This window comes from Falco biarmicus, chromosome 5 (genome assembly GCF_023638135.1).
Source record: "Falco biarmicus isolate bFalBia1 chromosome 5, bFalBia1.pri, whole genome shotgun sequence".
Taxonomy (NCBI): Eukaryota; Metazoa; Chordata; class Aves; order Falconiformes; family Falconidae; genus Falco; species Falco biarmicus.
Genome location: NC_079292.1, coordinates 57,373,321 through 57,393,945, shown reverse-complemented (window position 1 = coordinate 57,393,945; position 20,625 = coordinate 57,373,321). Strand labels below are relative to the sequence as shown.

Below are 20,625 nucleotides of genomic sequence, written 5' to 3'. Positions count from 1 at the left end.
GCACGCTGGCTGCTCCGCTGGACAACCGGGTCTCTCCCAAGGGGGCCAGCCTTGCCCCTCTGTGGGGGCTGCAAGCGGTGAAATACGCTGGGCTGTGTGGCAGAGGGGTGACGGGTGGGTGGGTGGGAGCGGGTGGGGAGCTGGCCCCACGCTTCTGCTAAGCCCTACCAAAACAAAGCAGGGCGGCCCCCCGCCTTCCCCCTATGGCGGTGGGGTGCGCTGCCTTTGTACCGGGGTGCCCACACGCCCCCCCCGCACCCGCCGTGCCCGCACCCTCCCGCGGCCCACACGGTGCCCCGCGGCCCCCGCACCCCTCCCCCCGGGTGCCCCCCCTCCCCTCCCCGCGGTGCGGCTGCGGCGGGGGGGGAAAGCGGGCGGGCGCGCGCTCCCGGCGCGGCGCGTCCCCGTGGGCGGGAGCGCGCGGCTCGTCGCCGCCGCCGCCGGGCAGCCAGGGACGGCTCGGCGCGGCTCGGCGCAGCTCGGCACGGCTCGGCGCAGCCCGGCACCGCCCGCCGAGCCCCCCGCCCGCCCTCCCCCCACCCCCGCGCCGCCATGGACGGGGGAGCCTTCGGAGCGGGGAAAGCTGGCGGCGCCTTCGACCCGCAAGCCTTCATCCGGCAGCCGCAAACCCTCCTGCGGCTCCTCTCCTGGGTAAGGCCCCGCCGCCACCGGGGGCTGCCACCGGCACCGGCACTGGCACCGGCAGCGGGGCGGGGAGCGTCCCGCCGGGCTGCGGGGGGCGCGGGCGCGGGGCTCCCTCCGGGGCGGGCAGCCGCCGCCGGCCCCAATCCCGACCTTCTGCATACCTGCGTATGCATATAGATATGTATTTCTCAAACTGTTATATATACGTTCTTACCTGTTATATATTTATTATTATATATTTTACATATGCTTGTGTGTGCATATGTATCCACATAGATATGCATATGTCCATTGATATGTTTCCACATGTCTAGATCCATACACACACAGATACATATGTATACGCCTCCGTAAGCATTCATGGCTATATCTCCATATATATATGCATGTGTATTTGGATATATGGATCTAGTGCTGGGTTTCTCAGTATGTATATATCTCTATATATATATCTACATATATGTGCGCTCACACAGATGTACAGCCCTATGAGCATATATATCTGTGTGTATGGATATAGGGCCATATGGGGTGAGAGCACTCTGCTGGGATTTCTTCCCTGGGGAGGGAAGGGGTGCGCCAGGTTGGACCATGACCCTATCTCCATCTCGGCTGTTTTGGAGCTGGTGATGGGGTCTTCTCCCCCCCACATTCCCCTGTGCCGGTGGGTTTATGGTGGGCATGGGGACGCAGTGGGTTGTGAGGTGACGGGGGGAGCTGGGGGGTGATGCTGCAGTCCTGGCATGGCTCCCCAGCAGGTTGGGGCTCGAGGGGTGCTGGGCTCTGGCCCTGCTGGCACGAGTTTGGGGGGCTACAGGGGCTGGATGTTGCTCTGTGTTTTATCCTCATCCTCTCACCCTGCCAACCTCCTTTCCCTGTAATGCTTTGCTCTCTGGAATTTGTGGGGAAGGGGGCACAGGGGAAGGAGGGTCTAACGGGGGTGGTGGGGAGAGCACAGGGTGCCAGGGGACAGGTCTGTCCCTCTTCCCATGAAGCCGATCCCATGGCTGCCAGTGGGGCCGGTACATATGTGCAAGAAGGTCATTGGGATTAAGGCAGTGAGAGCTGCAGCGCCGAGCTGGCAGGGAGAGATTGAGGTCTCGGCCAGGAGCGGGGAAGGGAGGGCAAGGGAGAGAGAGTGGAGGAGACACATGCGCACCAGAGCTGGAAGGAGAGGCATCAGGCTGGCTTTGGGAGGATGAAATAAAAGCAGTGCCAGGCAGGGGAAACGAGGAGGGAAAGGGAAGGTGGCCCGGCTTGCTGCCGGTGGTGGGGAGGCAGCCCTCGTGCTTCTGGGTGGGTGGGTGGGTGATGTCCCCTCTGGGTGATGTGACTCAGAGGGCAGCCAGAGCGTCCCAAGGCAGCTGAGGACGTGATTAATGTGGGCGGTCTGTCTGTCCGTCCATCTGCCCAAGCTTGTTTACAGTACAGCACATCACTCAGGGAGTGGGCTGGCAGTGCTGGGGCTGCCACTGGGCACCAGGCAAGGGGGTACGTGTGCCCCCTGCACCCAGGCGGGTGGAACAGAGCCAGCCCGCGAGCCCAGGGATGATGGACGTGATGTGACCTACAAAGGCGCTCTCGTTGCTAATCTCTGTGGCAGAATTTCCTCTTTCTCTCCCTCCCTCTTGGTCTGGTGGGTTTTTTTCCCCACTTCATCAGAGCACTGCGGGATTTTGGCTTCCCAGAGGCACCAGGTGAGGGAGAGAGGACAAGAAATATGTTTATTTTTAATTAGGTACCTACTCTGCTTCACAGTATTTTAGACATTCTTGGCTTGCTCACCGAGCTCAGCTCTGCACCCTGCAAGGTCTGCCCAGGCAAGGAGTGTTTCCTGGGGACTGGCATCTCCTTGGGACCCCACATTGTTTCCCCCTGCCCACCTGACCTTGGCAGAGGACAGGGAGGGATTTACGCCGGGCACTCCACTTGGCCATGGAAATTCAAGTCCTTTTACAGGAGCTGGAGGTGCTCCAGGTTAGCAGTCCAGCAAGGGAGGCTGGCCTGGCTGTAGTGGTGCAAGGCTACGCATGCCCCTCTTCTCTCCTGAAATACGAGTTTCTTCTCCTGCTTTTCCACTGGCTTGATCTTGTCTGTCCTCCTGAGCATCTCCCCCTCTGCAAAGCTGGGGAGCCACATATTTAGTTGTGGTTTTGGTATTTTTTTTAACTTGAGACTGAGAGGGGTCCTCATGAGCACTGAAGTCCTATCTCTGGCTGTCACAAGCATCAGACCCTTTATGGCCCCTTCCACAAATGGGTTGAACTTTGCTGAAAAAAAGACTAGTTCATGGGGTTTTTGCCCTTCTCGCTCCCTCTGGGAGAGGGTTCAGCGGCTCCAATGGTCAGGGCCTTCCACCATAAATCTATTCGTGGCTGAGTTTTTTATCCATTTGCTTTTGTGCTCTTGTGCCCTTCAGTTTAGACGGTGCTTTTCCCTCCCTAGTGTTTTCCCCTGGGTGTATTTATAGACTGCAATCGCATCCGCATTTAGCCTTTCCATTGCCAGGCTCTACAAGGCAAACTCTTCTGGTGGCGAAGGGCTCTCCATCCCTGTGGTCTCTTGTGAGAGTCCTTCCTTTCACCTGCTCTTGCATGCACTGGAAGCACCTTGCCTCCCAGCTCCTGAGATCTCATTTGCCTTTATCCAGCTCGTGGCGTGGGTGGTCCACTGTCTCCCCAGGGCAAGCCGGAGACTCCTTTTGGTCTGTTTCACATGATGAGCTTTCACTGAGAGCAGAAATTCTCGTGACTGCTTCCCCAGGCAGTGACCTTGTGCTTAGGTCATGCTGCCTTTTAGCAAGCTTTATGACGGCATGGGAGGTGCATATGGCGTTTTACCAACAGGCAGCAAAACTGGCTTCAGCCCATGGAGTTTGTAGTCCAACTGAGATGGATGCAAATCTCCAGGGAAAGCTGCAGGGTCAGGAGCAGATGGGGTGTGAGAATATTTATGTTGCTCCTCGCTGAGGAGGAGATGGGATAGGTTTGACAAGGAGGATGCTAAACTATGGAAAGAGGTTAGCAATTCTGGGACATCTGTCCACTGTGACCGTGTTGTGAGGCAGCTCGGGTTTCTTAGCTGCTTTGGAGGTTGGGCACAGCAGAGTATGTGGCTCCCTACAGAAAGGTTGCCTGGCATGGGTGTTGGAGAGTAGTGGTGGTCCTGCAGAGCGCCCGTGTCAGGTTTGGATGTTCACCCTCAGTGTGAGCCATTTCTCTGCTGCTGCCTGTCCCAGATGTGCTTACCTGGATGAAACAGCACCTTGTAGCGCAGGGAGGCAGCCCTATGGAGCAGTCCCTCCTGAGCATCTCTGCTGAGGCTGCCTTTAAGGGTATCTGCATCTTGCAGTGAGGGGACTTGTGTGATGCAGCTGGACTGAGGCTTGCCAAGGAAAGCAATCCACTGCTAGAAGATCCCACAGGCTTCTCCAACTCTCTGTAGGGAAGGGCAGAACAACTCCCTCCCTATTCCCAGTGGTGGTGAAAAGAAGTCATGCAGCCCACCTTTTTGTGGTGGGTGGCTGGAGTTTACTCCCAGTCCTGGTCTTTAAAGGCATTGCTCTACACCATGACATTTCACTTGCTGCTGGCTGCAACACAGGCATGCTCTGAGCTGAGCTGCATGGCACAGCTGGTGCCCCACAATAGATGAGACGTGGGTGCATGGGTGGGTTTTTTACCACCCTGACATATAGACCTGCATTCAGCCTGCTTAGGTGACCTGACGGCTGGAGCTAATGGAGCCTCAGCTGGAACTAGTGGAGATGGGTGACCCACACCAAGCTGGAGCTACACAGCTCCAGGATCATTCTTGAAATAAAGCAGGCAAGCGTGGGCACATCCCTGCCTAATCCTGTTGCGTCCTGACCGCAGTGCTCTCCGCAGCCGGCACGGGGGAGCTGGGAGGCTCCTTTGCAACCTGCGGGCGTTGGATGTAGCACCGGCTCCATAAATAAATAAAATGCTAATTGAAACAGGTTGTTCCAGGCGCTCCTGACTGCTTGGAAACCTGCTCACTGGAGAAACTGAAGCGCTGCTCAATGTAAAAGCCTAACAAGGCAAAAGTAACTTGCCTTTTGGAAGCAGGCCCAGCTAGGTGGCTTGAGTGAGTGTATTTCCACATGCAGCTGCACAGGCAAAGCAGCCGTTAAAACTTGCCACACAGATGTGTCCCCCTCCAACACCACGGGCACTGCCTCTCCAGAGGGAGGTTTGGTGAGGTTTGGTGGAGAGGTGCTGCCTGCCCTCCATCTCTTCCATCACCTGTTGCCATTGCCACTGTGTCCCCTGGCTGGTGTGAGCGCAAAGACCTTTCGAGCCGGGACGGGAAGCGCTATCCCCTGTCTCTGCAGGCATGTCCCATCCCAGGCAGCTCCAGCAGAGAAGACAAGGCAGGTGAAGGATGGGAACCACATCCCCAGCCTTGCCATGATGGGCTGGCACCTGCAAGCTGGAGGATGGGGACAAGCCCTAGCATGGCAGGCAGTACTGTCTCCTGCCTTGCTGGCGGGTCCCTGGCCTGCTGTAATGACGCCCAGCCTGTGACACCCCTTGCCTCTTCTCCCCATGCTGTCCTTTGCTCTAGGGAAAGGATACCAAGCATGGGCTTGTGGTAGTAGTTAAACTGAGCCTTAGAGCTCAGGTGGCCTCAGGAGCCTGAAGCCAGCTGCAAACTCCAGCTTCTTTCTGTCCCAAGTAAATTTAGATGAGATGTTCCCTGTGTTCCTGGAATGTAGCTCATGTTCTCTGCCTCTGCTCCTCCATGTGATTTTTGCCCCAGCCACCATGCTCGCTGGCTGGGCGCTTGTGAGATGCCTTGGTGCATGGTGAAGGGAACAGGGCAGTTCAAGGCACGTGCTTTCAGTCAAGCCCTAGGTACAGTTCTTCATAGGATCCCGTTCTCTGGGTCAGCTTCAGAAAGGTTTTTTGGGGGATCGCTGTCACTGGGATTGGGTGAGAGGCTGTGTCAGAAGATGGACAGTAGATGTACACAGCTGCGTGGTGATTTGGGCTAGGATACAGCAGGTTGCATTGTTTCCAGCATAGCATTTCCAGGAAAGATCTTGGAGCAGAAACAAATATGTTTGATGGCATTTGCAGAGAAAAATCTGAGAAGTAGCACATGGGGACCAAATACAGTCAGAAATATGAGCAAAAAATAAGATAGCCGTATGTAATCTGCTGTTTTAAAACATGAGAGGCACACAGGTGGGGAACAGAGAAACTGCATGGTGATGAGACATCACTAAGGCAAACATTTGTGGCAAGACAAGGCAGCAGAGAGAACTTGTGTGGCTGTGAGAGGAGCAGGTGGCAGCGGATGCGGTTTCCACCTAGGCTGGCACAGCCAAGCCAAGGAGGGAGAGTTGTGTTGCTGGGAAGAAAATTGAATGCTTCATCATGCAAAAAGATGCGACCTTTGGGTGGTCACTTCGCTGAGCAGCGACCTAGCAATGGAGGGACCATCTGGAAAGCACAGAAGGACCTGGATACCACCATGGGGGTGTGGCTTTTCAGGGTTGTCACTAGTAACAGTGGGACAGAAGATGATGTTTGACCACGGGAAGAGCGTGAGACTTGTGGGACTGGATGCAGCTTCCTGAAGCTGCTGTCTGGGACACAGCCTGCTGTTACAGCAGAGGGAATCTGCCCCTGGCAAAGCTCTTCCTCCCTCCCTGGGGTGGCTGGCACGGCTGCTCAGCCCAGGCCTGGCTGTCGCTGGAGGCTTCCCAGCTTCTGACTCCCCATCGTCTCCCAGGGCTTGTGCTGCTGTTGGGGGGAAGATTGATTCAGGTATGGGTCTGGCAGGCAGCGGAAGGGTTAATGGCTAGCATGTTGGCTGCCAAGCCATGTGTGAAAAAGGCTGGCTGGCCAGGAAAGCCTGTCCAGGATCCCGTGGCAGGAATTAGGGATGTGGAGCCTTTCTCCCCTCCATCACCTGCTTCAGCTCAGCCCCAGCTGGGGAGCTGGTGCCACGTGGCTGCTGGCTGGGGGGGGTGAGCTGGAAGGGAGGTGCTGGTGTATCTCTGCTCTTCCCCCATCCACTGCTCAGGGGAATCAGGTACAAATGGGTACAGGGAGTCCAGCCCCTCCAGCACCCGCACAGGGCTCAGGCACACCACCCAGACTGTGGGCAGGAGTCATTTGCTGCCTGCGTGGTGCCGGGTGGGGGAAATAAATAGAGGCCACCTGTTTCCAAGCTGCCAGTCCCATGCTTATCAAAAGCTGCATATGTTTTCTTCAGAATAAACTAAATACAAGTAGATCTAATGATGATAATAACAATAGCCATAATCCAGTCTGTGCAGGGCTCTCCAAAGCTTTACAGAGACTCCATTTGCGAGTAGTGGAATGAAAATGAAAGCCAGATCATCTCTTCCAGTTTATCACTTGCACTCTCCCCTGTTCTTGCTTTCTTTTTAAACAGATGTATCCTTGGTCATTACCAGATCAGACACAGAAGAGGTTATTGCTTCATGCTGCTCAAGGTAGATTTGATTTGAAGTCCCACGAGGAATATTATGTCACTAAACTATTTCCTCTCTATAATAGAATAAAGAGAGGGTGTGGGAGAGGGAGAGGCAACACACTGTGACAGAGCCTGTGATCAGAGGGCACCGCAGCGAGCCCAAGCAGGCAGCTTGGCAGAAACCCCCTTCAGCCTCATCCCCACCATCACGGGAGTCTCAGGGATGAAGTCAGGAGGCAGCATGACAAACTCCTGGAATGAGGTGCAGGAAAATCTTAGCGCACTGCCAGAGGCGGGCTGTGCTATGCAGCCATCACATGATGCTCAGGAGCGTCTGATGCACAGCTGGGGATGGGCAGCATGGTGGAAAGCCTCACATGATGTTCAGGAGGTTTTGGCTGGCTCTCTGCAGGGCTGAGCCTCCAGTGGGGAGGTGAGGAGGGGCCAGAGAGCCTCTCTTCTGAGGGCTCATCTCTCGCCTTTGCCTCTGGCAAAATCAGCTCACCTAATCTAGCAAGAGGGGGGAAAAAGAGATCTTTTATGGTGGGATGCAGAATTTTGCCTGTTCTGCACTTTTCTCTCTGTAGCAAGCCCTTACATGCTAGTAATGGCCAGTATGAGCCCCTTGAGAAGCTGAGAGAGGAAAATTCCCTCCCTGTCTCCTCCTCGCAGTGCTTAGTGATCATTTTGCTGTGTCCTTTGGCAAGTTGCTCTGTCTCTTTCAGCTTTGTGAAGTGCCTGACTCTGGGCTTTGCTTGGTGTCTCAGAGCTCTTTGATGAAAACAGAAGTCTGGGAAAATCATTGCAACAACCTGTGTGGATGTGATGTTTGAGGAATGGTGAAGTCGACAAAAGCTGGGTCCTGGCAGCAACGCTGACTTGGCCAAATCTTCACCAAGTGCTCTTTTCTGTTCCTTTTTTGAGCCTAGCTGAACATATTACTGTAAGAGACTGCGTCAGTGAGAACCACCATCCCTGTTGTTGGGCAAATAAAGTTTCTTGGCTCCGTTTTGAGCCTTAATTCTGTTCCTGAGAATACAAGCAGAACCTCGCTCCAGTCTTGGACGAGCATGCAACAATTACTGCAGGTGGGCTGCACACCTGCCCAATTAGTGTTGCTCTTGGAGGCTTAAGGAAACCCTCTCAACCTAAAAATCAAGTTACTTTAAGTCCTGTTAACTGACTTAAGCAGCCTTGCTGAAGAAATGAGACTGCTCAGGTGCACAAAGCTGGGGATGGATGCATGGTTTTTGTTGCTTAGCATAGGAAAGCAGCTAATGATCTCCCTCTGTGTAGCAGAAGGATGGGCTGTGTTTGGGAGCATCGGAATGCAGTGCTTTGCAGCTGCCTTCTGTCAGCCTTTGGACAAGACACTCACTGTGTCTTGGTGCTTAGTTGGGGGAAGGCTCCTGCCATCTTCTCCTCAGCTCTCTGCAGCTGGATGCGTATTTTGGACCATTTTATTAGTGGTTGTAGGCAAGACTTTGTGCAGCGAGGATTCACTATGCCAAACAGGTGTAGAAGGAACAGGGAGTGGTAACGCAGAGGAGCAAGAGGATTGTACTGGTGCTGCTGGTAGCTGGCATTTCTTCAGAAGTGATGCAGATGTGATGGGAACAGGAACATGAATGTGTCATCCTTGCAAACCTGGTGCTTTGTTTATAATCCAGGCAGACATTCATACTGCACTGGCTGCCTGGGTCATCTTTGCATGAATTGTGAAATCAAGGAAATAAACAATACTTGCTCTTTCAAAGGTGGGTTCCTACATCAGTGAGCTTCCACCCACCTGCCCCCGTAACAGCAAGAAGTAGCTACCAAGGATTAAGCATGCAACAGTTTCTCCTGAGGGCTGTGAGATCTGGGCTGTCACAATTATAATTTTCTAGAAAATTGTTTGTCTACGCACCCGTCACAACAGTTTCTTGGTACAGACATCAACAGGGATAAAACAGGCAACATTGTCAGCCAGCAGGAGCAGCAATTGCCTCTTCTTCTGTTGTCCAGCTCTGCTTGTTGGTGTGAATCCTCTGGTTTAAGCTGCCCATTCTTGCCCAGTTGGTGTTCTCCAGTCCAGCTCAAGGCTTCTGTGCTCAGCAGATCCTCACAGCATTTTGCTGTGCCATGAGGGTGGTGGTAGGCTGGCAAAGGGAGCAAGCCCTCTCCACTGCCACTGACTTTTCCCTGTCTGCAGTGCCGGGGAGTTGAGCATGGACCAGAGCTGATACCAGTGGTGAGGAAAACACGGAGAGGAGACATCCCTTAAGCTACTGTGCTTTGGTCCATAGAAAGCTTTCCTAAAGACAAAGAGTACTTGGGGGTGGCTGTTTCAGGACACAGAAGATAAGGACCTGCAGTGACTTGTTCTGCTCACAAGTGAGAATACCCTTAGTGGAATGTCCCCAGAAAACTCCTAAGATCATCTTAAATCAGATGCTTGCCAGTAAATCATACCTTGGGCATCTCCAGGCTGCGAAACATAGAGAAGTTGTGGCATCTTGGCTGGCCGAAGATAGAGAAAGGAAGTTAGGAATGCCACCTCTGCCTGAAAATTAGGGAGAGAGAGATGTCCCTCTGGTCTCGTGACTCTGAGCTGCATCTTTACGACTTGCCAACATAAAAAGGTACAAACGAGCAAATGTAAAAAGGAATTATTCAGCTTCTTTCACTCACAGATGAGAGCTCTTCCAGGCCAGCAGTAAAAGCAAAGATAAGAGCAGAAGGAAGATGTCTATCAGGATATGAGCGAAGTAAACAGAGGTGTCTCTGGGGAGAGGCCATTACAGAAGTTCATTCATCCCAAATGAGTAAGCAGAGACTTGAAATACAGCTGGTTGCAAAGGTTGACCTGAGGCAGGGAATCGACGTTTTGGCAGTTTTGAGCTCTAAACCAAAACTGAACACCAGACTGTGCCACTTTTGAGGTGGTTTCTCATCTTCCAAAGAGAAGATATGCTTTCCGTCTAATGCTGTAGAATACGGGGTACCCGCTTTGTAATCCAGCGTATGGAGGTTGGTACTTCAGGTAGCAGCATCAGTGTGGGTCACAGCCTCACATTAGGACATTACTTCAGGAGTCTCTCAGCTCTCCCTCGGATTAGAAAAACAGTGTTACTGCCAATGGTCCTAGGCAGACCTGTCAGCCCAGCCTGTTGTGAAGGTGTGTGAGCCTGGCTGTAATTGTGTGCAATTTCACCGCTTTCCAAACCATTGAGGCTGAAATTTTGAAGACCAGACCTTTGCTTCAGGCAGAAGAGATTTTTACTTAATTTTCATGGGCAATTTCTGCAAAGTATGATCAATCTTGATTTTCAAGAAGGAGGAGGAGAACAAATCAGTTGTTTTACTTCTAAGCTTAAAAAGCTCTTGTGAACTTTCAGAGAACCCATACAGTCCCCATGCTTAGGATAGGATTCAGCTTTTTTCGTTTGCTGTAGTGTGTCAACAATATGCCCAATCTCAGCAACCCAAGTGTGACCGAATAATGAGCCTTGGGGTGAAAAAGTAGTATCGGTGTCAGTGGATACTTGTTAGAATTTGGCAGCTGAAACATGACCAGCACTGAGTATCTGCCCAAGGGCTGCTGGGACCATAGGTAAGGATTGTCCTCTTGTTCTTGATGCCACAGGTCAAACAGCAGAGGCCTGTGCTGTGGATCTCAGGCATACAACCCCACCAATAATAGATGGTGTACTGCGCTGGCATTAATCAACAGTTAATTTTGTCACAAAGCTGCTGCTTTGCTTTCTGGGTTGTCTGCCATGCCCTCTTCTGCTGCTTGGTTGGATTAGGTGGTACTGGGGTCCTTCTGACCTAGCAAACCCTCAGACCTACCTCCACTCCCTGCAGGAGACTTGGCCGCCTCATCTGCTTGTGTGCTGCCTCTTCTTGCGGGTTGGGTGGTGGTTCCAGGGGTGCCAGGGTCCTGTAGCACAGGCAGCTCCCAGGCTAGCAGAGTGCCCTGGTGACATCCCAGTGCAAATCATATGTATGTTCACCCCATGCTTGAAGTCCCATTTCCCATCTACCTGGGGCCCTCGCAGGCAGCCTGCAGATGGGCTTTTCCTACTGAGGGTTTCAAGATGCCCTGCAAAGAAAAATCTGTACATGCTGCCTTAATCTTCCCCTCTTTCTCCTGTGGCTGTGAGGGGAAGCTGTTTATCTGAGAAGCAGGACGGAGCCTGCTGTGTCAAAGAGGGACAGCCTTGTGGCAGGCAACGAAGGCTAAGCCTGTGAATGAAGATTAGACCAGCAGCGGCAGATTACGGCATTTCTACCTAGACTCATCCTTAATTCTGCCTGATTTAAAATAACATGCAGTGGCAGTGATGGGTAGGGAGGATTCATGATGGCCCTGCCAGGTGGACCTGGAAGGGGGATGTTTGGCCCATGAAATCCACAAGGAAGGTTGGAAGGTGGTGGCGTGCAAGTGAGTGGACAGCAGGATAGGTGGTGTCATGGGCTGGGCTGATGGAAAACTGGTGGGGAAAGGTGTGTGATGTGTGGGGAGATGGGGATAGTGGGACCCAGGAGAGTGGTGCTGCAGAGCAAGCAGAGCTGTGATTGTGGGGAGGTGGATAGGGAAAAAAGCGTAGTAGCTGAGTAGATAAAATTAGTGAACAAATGTGTGGTAGAAACAATGAATTCCTAGAAGGAAAAGGAGTGGGTGGAAGAATAAGTGTAGACTAAGAGGTTTTCCACTACTTGGAGCCCTTGTACTCAGGCACCTGCACCAAACCCATATCCCAATTTATACTCCATGTTGCCTCCCTGTGTGTCTGTGGGAAGCTACCCTTACTCTGGACTGTGACTGCTTTACATTGCTTTAGATCAGATGGATAAAAAGGCTCAATCTAAAAGTGTCCTATTTTAAGTTAATCCTCAGAAATAAAATGAGACCATCTCCCCAGTAAATTCCCCACGACTACAGCCCAGGCAGGGCAGCGGGGTGGGAGCTCAGCAGGGCAGAGAGGTGCCTGTCCCCTGCAGAGCTCTCCTCTTTTGTGCTGGTCCAGAGAGATGGGGCTTGCCTTGACGTGTCTCCTGCCTCCCTCCCCACCAGGTGTTCTCCATTGTGGTGTTTGGCTCCATTGTCAATGAAGGGTACGTGAACCGCCTGGACGAAACACAAGAGCACTGCATTTTCAACCGCAATCGCAATGCCTGCAACTATGGCATTACCGTGGGTGTCCTCGCCTTCCTCAGCTGCCTTCTTTACCTGGCTCTGGATGCCTACTTCCCGCAGATCAGCAGCGTCAAGGACCGCAAGAAGGCAGTGCTCTCGGACATTGGAGTCTCGGGTGAGCTTGCTGGCTGGTTGGCCATAGAAGCCCTCTCATCTGCTGGCAAGGGAGAGGGAGGGAGCTTCTGCCCCCTTGCAGGCCGGGTCCCTGCTGAGAGGGAGGTCTTCGGGTTCTGTGCTTTCTCAGGCCTTCTCTCTCCATTTCTTCCCCTTTCTCTTCTTCTCAGCCAATCTGGCTGATGCCTCCCTGCTGTTTTCCATAGGCATAGCTCAGGGAGCCCTTTAGGATCAGCACGTCTTGCCTCCCTGCATGCTTGTGCTTGCTAAGGCCACGTGTTGATGCCTCTGGAGATGGTACTTCCTTCTCTTCCAGCTCCAGGGGATTGAACCCCATATATTCTAACATAAAAAACCACTGAGGGTTTCATGAGGCTGAGTAAACCAGTCCTCCTAGGTTACCTGGCATTCCCCATCTGCAGGACCTCCTCCAGCCCTGAGGCTTATTCTAACTCACAGTCAGATCTGTCCATCCCCAGTAGTGTGTTGAAGTGACAGAGTGATGGGGTGTGTGTATGTGCATGTGTAACACCAGTCAGCAGCATCATGAGGAGGTGCTTTGCTCTCATGCTGTGATCCCGAGTTGCTCTACTGATTTACTCCGGCATATAGGCAGACTTCTCCTTGCCAGGGTCCCTCCCCAGTTTGTCAAAGGGGCCATGAGTGGAGTGAGAGCAGGACTGGATGCAGCATCTGAGCTTGTTTAGGACTTCTGGCTTGTAAGTTTGTTCACAGTTAGCCTCTTGCCTAGCAGTCCTGTGTACAGCTAACAAGAGAAGGGGAATGGGAAGGACTGAGCCCTGTTTTGCTGCCACTTAGGAATGCCCATTTCCCTCACTGTCGGGTATCTGGCTGCACCTGGCAAAGAGGGTGAGTCCCACTCCTCCCCACCAGCTGCCAGTCTGGACTCGTGGCTCCCCTCTACCTTCACCCCTTGCCCAGGGGTACAGCATGTTAATGATCCTTCAGCACCTTTCCTCGGTGTGAGTCCCTTAGCCTGCGCTGTCCTGAGCAAAAGCCAGTCTCTGTGCAGCTGCAGGCTGGCTGCTTCTCACCCTTCCGCAGCTCCCTTGGAAGGAATTGCTCTTTGCTTGTCCTTGCGGGACAGGGTTGTGAAGCAGTGGCTGTTTCAGAGAGCCCAGGTGATCACTCCTGTACTGGAAGCCCTTCAGGCTCCATCCCAAGGCAAATGCAAGTCCTGTGATCAATCCAAACACAAGCAAATGAACTCCTCTGAGGTATTTTATGCAGACACCTATTGTCACCTTGACAATTTAGCCATCAGCAAGACTGCCAGCTTGCTTGCGCTTAGGTAGGTTGTGTGGGCAGAGTTTGGCCCAGTCTGCAACACATCGGTGGGTCTTGTAGTGTTGAAGTTTCCAGAGAAATATGATGTGTTTATGTTCTGTTCACACATACCTTCTTGATGTCTCTCCCCTTCCCCTTTGGCATGCTGGTGGTGGTCCATCCCAGCCTTTTGGGCATTCCTCTGGTTCGTTGGCTTCTGCTTTCTGACCAACCAGTGGCAAGCTTCAAAAGAAGAGGACAACCCACTGAATGAGGGAGGGGATGCAGCCCGAGCAGCCATCACGTTCTCGTTCTTCTCCATCTTCACCTGGGTGAGTACAGCAGCCATGATGTTGGATCAAGTGTCCTCTCCACTATATTAGCTCGTGGGGAATGGAAGGTGACTGGCTAAGAGTGATTCCCTCTGAGATCTCAGTTCACGTGGCTTCTGAGAAGGGAAAACAGGAGGGTAGGTGGTTAGGAGGTAATCTTGGGAGGCAAGGACTCAAAAACTTACATGGAAGAAGGCGCTAGAGCATTAATAAGCACAATGGGCAAGAGTCCCATATCCCAGTAAGGAGCATCCTTGACAAACCTCTGATACAACCTTGGACAAGCCAGCTCCCCAGGCATCATTTTCCCTGTGTGTCAGAAGACTTTACCAGCATTTTCACCTCACAGACAGTAAGCAAAGAAGGGAACTCCAGGCCAAGGGTTGCACCCATCTCCCTCCCTGCTTTGCTCCTGCCACGTAAAATGTCATCAGTGGCCACAAGAAGCTGCAATCAGCATCCCTTTGGGCTCTCCCTCTGCACCCACGACTGCGGCGCCACCTCACTGGGTTGCCTCTTGGGAAGCTGGTGGTGCTGCCTCTTAAGCCTGCCATTTCTCTAGCAGTTCTTTGTTGCTGCTTTCCTGGAAAAACGGTGGTGTGCAATATAAATATCCCCCATGATTTCCTCCCATCTCTGAAAGCACCAAGCCCGAGTGATTTTTGTCTGAAGTGACAGGATGGTGCCAAGCAGGAAAGCATTTAATGTCAGTCTCCTTGAGGCTTTATCATCTCCTCTCCCTACAGGCCTTAACGCTGGGCAGGGGCCAGGTAGGAAAGGTGCTGTAAGGCCACAAAGCTGTGAGAGGGAAAGGGGGGCTGCAGAGTGTTGTGCAGTCAGCACCCTCGGCAGGGTGACACCAAACGGGGCAAGGGACAGCAGTGTCTGTGTGTGCCCCCCACAGGCTGTGTCCTGCACTTGAGTACTGCCAAAAGCCCCTTGCAAGCTCCAGCAGAAAGTGTGACAAGGAGTATAGCTTTTGCAAGGGTTTCCTCAGGACCCTTTTTGAGGTGCCACCACCTGCAGTGTGGTCCTCCCTGATGCACAGGTTTGCAAGTGGCTAAGTAGGCATCCTCTTCGCCCCATTCCTTGAGGGTTTTATTTCAAACACTTTGGTTTGCTTTTCATTACTGATTCTCCTTCCCACACCCCTCTTTCTCCTCACAGGGCTTTCTCGCGTTTCTGGCTTTCCGGAGACTCAGAGACATTACTTTTCAGGAAGAATACAACACCCTGTTCCCTAACTCCCCGTCCTTGCTGCCTTAGTGCCCCTCACTGATGGGGGAATTTGGGGGAAGGGGTAGAGGGATGCAGCTGGAGGAGGTTACTGAGCAGAAACAGTTCCAACACCCCAACCATGGGTGCGTGGTCACTGCAGGGCGTGGGGTGGGAAGACATGGGCCATTGAACTGGAGTGTGGTTGTCCACTGAACAGGGGATCTCCCTCTGGGGAGTTGGAACTGGCAATTTCTTCTCCTCCTCCTCTGCTCCCTTCTTTCTCTCACCCACACCCTAACTAACAATGCGTAACACCACTGCGGCTTTCTTTTGATGACTGCTGAGACCTAATACTTCAGCCAGGAGATGCCCTCTGCCCCCACTACTTTATCTCCTCCATTTCCTCCCAGCCCTCATTCCCCAAAAACCTCTCCCCTGTCACCTGCCAGACGGCTTACCTCTTTCAGAGATGCTCTGGGACAACGAGCCGTGCCTGCTGGGGTCCATGATGCTGAACCCTGTGCCTGGGCTCCCTCAGTCCACCAAAGGGTGTCCCACGTGCAGTGCCTGGGGCAGGAGGCAGCAGTATGCTTTCGAACCATCCCCTGGTCTGGGAAGCAGCTGTCTTGCCTCCTGCTGCTCCTTTCCAAGGTCTGGGCTGTACCGTGTGGATGCTGGCTGGTGAAGGAGTTACAGGGGGTGACCACTACCTCGCTACTCTGGGTCAAATCCTGCTCTCCTTCCTGGCTTCTGCAGGCAAAATGGCTGCGTACCTCCAGCCCAGCAGATGAATCTTCTGTGGTGTTGCTGAGGCAGATTGCCTTCCCAGGGGCAGGAGGGGCTGAATGGGATAACCACATGCCAACTGAGCCTCTGCGACCTGTGCCATGTCAGTGAAACCCCACCACCAGGCAGGAGGTGCCCAGCATACCCCAGAGACACCGGGGAGCCCCGGCAGGCTGCACGCAGCCAGCTGGGCTCAAGCCAGCCGTGCCCAGCCCTCCTCTGTCCTGGCAGGCTCATGCTTTCTGTGGGGCAGCCTGAACCTCATGCTCTCAGGGGTGTTTCACTGGTGGTCTGCCACGTGGGCCTTGCACACTAATCCGTAACCACTACTAACCCCACTTTTGTTTGTTTCTCTTTCTTGGTACGTTCCCCCTCTCTTTTCTCCCCTCCCCTCTCTGCTTCCCAACTCTTCCCTCCACCTCCTCCCTTAAAGGTGGGCCAGGCGTTCCTGGCTTATCAGCGTTTCCAGCTGGGTGCCGATTCGGCCCTCTTCTCCCAGGACTACATGGACCCAAGCCAGGACTCCGGCATGCCTTATGCTCCCTACACGAATGAGGAGGATGCTACAGATGCGGTGGGGACATACCAGCAGCCCCCTCCAGCAGATGCTTTCGACACCGAGACACAGGGGTACCAAACGCAGAACTACTGAGCCACCGATGCCCCTTTCCCTTCCCCTTTCCCTTCTGCCCCTTTTCCCACCGCCGGCAGAAAGCCGAGGCACAAACCAGACAACGTGCGTTAGTGGCACAAGAGGTGGCTCTCAGCTATGCTCCAGCCTTCTGGGTCATCTGTTTTTATTTATCGTTTTTAAAAAAGGAAAAAAGAAAGAAAAAAAGGTTTCCCCATCACCTCTTCCTTCTCCTCCCCCCTAAAACTACCTGCCAGAACCAAATTCTTCCAAAATCTGTCACCTCCTTGTGAAAGGAAGGTCCCCCCCTTCCCTCATCTCCCTCCTGCCTGCTGCAGAGGGCACAGTCTGGCCAGTGGGCAGGAGAGGGGCTACAGTGCCAGCAGGGCAGGGGAGAGGGTACTGGAGGCAGAAAGGAAGGAATGAGAGGGACTTGGGACCTTTCTAGAAAAGACAGTGTCACTAAAGGCTGGAGTAGATGCAGGAGCATCTGAATTGGGCTGGAGAGCCTGGTGGCTCAGGGAGGGGGATAGTGTTGGTGTCAGCATGCAGGAGTGCCAGGGTGGAGGGGGGCCAGAGGGAAGCAGGAATGGCATCCCCCACGCAAAGACAGGGGGGCTTTTCTCTGCCACACACTGGCGAAGGAGTGATGCTTTATTTTTAGAGGTTTTGGGGAGAAGTGGTATTGGGGGGGGTGGGGGGTGGGGAGCATGGAGAGATAAAATGGGAAGGGCAGAAGGAAGATTTGCAAGTACAATCAAAAACTACAGTCATGTCTGTAGGTTACAGCAAGAGACTGGGCAGAGCAGAGGGTCAGTGCCGGGGGAGTCATTCCTTCCCCAGCCCCCTTGGATTGAGGTGGAAGTGATTCCCCTCACCTGTACGTTCTGCTTGCCACTCTTCTGAGACCAGTGTTTGGCGAGGCAGGAGGGGAGCCATGCCCAGTCCCTGGCCCCCAGATGTAGTGCCTGTGGAAGGAAGGGGAAGGATGGAAGAGGTGGGCTTCTAGGGGGCCCTGTGAGCCCTCGTCTCCAGCTGGGCTGGTTCGAGGCGGAGAGGAGAGCTTTGCCATTTCACCCTGGGCAGGAGGAGGAAGGAAAGCCAGATTCACTCCTCAGGTCCTGCTGAACCCTCCTCCATTCTTCTGCTACCACAGTGCAAAGCCTCTTACTGATACCATCTTTGTAGCACACGGGAATGGAGCGGGCTCCCCCTGGAAAGAAATACTGCTGCTGGGATGGCCAGCATGCGACTGGCTCTTGCACAGGGGTGCAGCCAAGCAGGGAAGGGTCCAGCACTGCGCAGCTCTCCTTTGCCTCCCACTCAGATGGGGAGGAGGTCTTGGTGTACAGAGAATTGCTTGGGGCCAGACCGAGCTCTCTGGAAACTGTTGTTGCTGTACTTGCCATAGAGTATACCGTAGTGCATCTTTTGCAGCAGCTCAGATCCTGGCCGTCTTTAAAGCTTCGCCTAGGTGGCAGTAGTGACTCTCAGATAGAGCTTGTATGGACATTCCACACATGATTTTCCTTCAAGTAAAGAAAGATACAGCTGTGGAAGCACACTCTTCATTTCAGGACAGAAGTAAGGTCTGTGTGTGAAGATGGTCCCTAAAGGGAAATAATTCAGCAATAGCCACCTGGACAATTCTCCCCAGCACAGACATCTCTCAGAGCACAAAGAGCAGGGTATGCCTTGCAGCAGTGAGGAGCTCCATCCCCCAGGCAGCCGCCCCACTCCACCCAACACTGGCCCCAGTAGCAGAGTTCAGGAGCAAATTCAAGCATCCAGCCTGCTCCCCGTAGCACCCGTAGGAGTCAGGATGATGGGACACAGGTCTGGCCTGTGGTTGCGTGAACATCTCATCTGGAGGACACTAAGGTTACCAGTCCTTCCTTTCTTCCCAGCACAACTCCTCTCCAGCTGCCCCACAATGATAGGGAAGGGGTAGAAACCATAGAGCTGCAGGCCCCGAGAGGGAGGGGGGAGTTGTTGTCCACTGTACAGAGGCACCATTTCTACCTGCTCCTACCAGACTTGTGCTGCCGGTGGCTGTCCTCATCGCTTGTCCCCATCATGGTTTGCCCCCTGCCTTGCTGGTGGTTAACCACTGGTGAGGATGGGAGAGGGGGACCAGCTAGCCTCATGGATGCACCAGAAGGGACTGGGCCCACATCCCTCACTCTGGCTGCAAGCAAAAGCAATACTGTAAATAGGAGAGGTATTTTTTGGAGGGAAGCTCCTCAGCCTTCTTTTTCTGTGGGCTGAGCCTAATATTTAGGCTTGGGAGGGAGTTACTTTATTAAGAGAGGTTCGTTATGACTGTGGCTGTGGGGGGAGCTCCCTCCAGTTTGTCTCCTGCCAGGGGAGAGAAAGGAACGAATGATGAGGTGGAAGAGGAGAAAAACTAGTTGTACTCACCCAGACTCACCTGTGTCATGCTTCGTGCTTTCGTTTGTGGGGTGGGGGGTGGGATGGGACCAAGAGGAGGAGTAGGCTATAAATAACCAACCCTCAGCAGAAATGTGATGTACTTATTGGGAGGAACTGCCCATCACATGTCTCCTCTCCTTGGTGAGGAGGTGAGGGACTAGGCACGTGAGGAGAAGCATGGACCATATGTGGGGGTTCTACCTGGGTCTATGTTTTGGGGTGTAGCACAGGAGCATCTTATATGCCCCTTCTCCCGTCAGAGTTACCCAGACAACTAAGCACCGTTTGGGGCTGACTGATGAGCAAGCTTTTCTCTATCCTCTTTAGCTTGCTGCCCTCATGTAACCAGCTGATGGGCTCTGGTGGGCTTGAGGTAGGAATGGCCGTCCCCCTCAGAGCTGGCACTTGAGACATGATCCAGGTGGCTTCATCCTGGGTTACTGCCCATCTCTCTGGCCTTTTCCTCCTTGCTTTGTGTTGTAGGAAAGGCATTGGTGTGGCAGGGGACACTACAACAATAAATACTTGGGCAAATTCTTGCTTTTCCTCGTGGGAGAAGACATATCCTCTGTGGGTTGACACACTTTCAGTCTTTGCAGTGGAGGGTTGGTGGTGACAGACCTGGAGGTGGGACTCTCCTTGTTTGCATGTAGCTCTTTAAAATGCAATCTCCAGTGGCATTTGGCTGGTTTTGCAGCTGATGAAAGATACGGACCCACCCAAAGGGTTGGTTATCTTATCTTAGGTGCTGCTGATAAGTTGCTGTCTATTTCTGGTGATCATAGGCAAGACCTGAGCAGCTGGCTGGAACATGTCCCTTTTAGATCCTAAACATGGGTGAGATCAGCCCCACTCCAGGGATTAGGAGATCAGAGGGAAGGCTGTATAAGCAAAACGATAAAGTGGCTTTCTTCCCTCTCTGCCATTTGTCCAGATTACAGAGGATTACGCATCCCCTGTTGGGAGCAATGGCCCCTTAATGTCTTCTTATCTTACAAAGCCCCCAAGTAAGAGACTGTTTTGTGGAAGCAGGGGCTGTGAAGGGCAAAGGGATGATGAAACTTTGCCCCAATTCTACCTGTGGCTTCAGTCTTCTGACGCGTCCCCATCCCCTGCTCAGCCGTGTCCCCACCACACTGTTCAGCACCTCATCACACACCCTTCCCCTCCATGTTATTCCTGGCAGTTCCCTCAGGGGAGGAGGTGTCTTTGTCCCTGCAACTCTTGCAAGCGCTTGGGAGGACCCGGGAAGGCAGCATTGCAGGGTGGTTCCCACGGGACTCTTGGCTCTGATCCCCAGAGCAGGTACAAGGCAAGGAGCCCAGCAAGGCCACCTCATGCAGCAAGTCCAAACCATCCATCCAGACAACTCCCTGCTGCCTGCGTGGCATCCGTGACACCACCTGGGCTGCCCTGCCCCTTCCCCTGCCTCATTACTGCCTGTGTATAGTATATATATTATATATATATATTTAAAAAGATGTATAATATAAAGCTATACATATATACGTATATACAATGAC

At 53.3% G+C, this 20,625-nt stretch overlaps 1 protein-coding gene across 2 annotated transcripts; it reads left to right on the top strand.

Moving 5' to 3' along the window:
- Window positions 1-402: 402 nt before the first annotated feature.
- Window positions 403-19,013, top strand: SYNGR1 (synaptogyrin 1). 2 transcript variants are annotated; one of them, XM_056339491.1, is made up of 4 exons: window positions 403-651; window positions 12,179-12,416; window positions 13,889-14,034; window positions 15,202-16,613. In XM_056339491.1, exons 1-4 carry the CDS (start codon window positions 553-555, stop codon window positions 15,298-15,300), a joined length of 582 nt encoding a protein of 193 aa, XP_056195466.1. In that variant the 5' UTR covers window positions 403-552; the 3' UTR covers window positions 15,301-16,613. The 2 variants fall into 2 exon arrangements, with proteins under 2 accessions (XP_056195466.1, XP_056195465.1); XM_056339490.1 differs by having other exon boundaries at window positions 405-651; window positions 16,472-19,013.
- The last annotated feature ends 1,612 nt before the right edge of the window (window positions 19,014-20,625 follow it).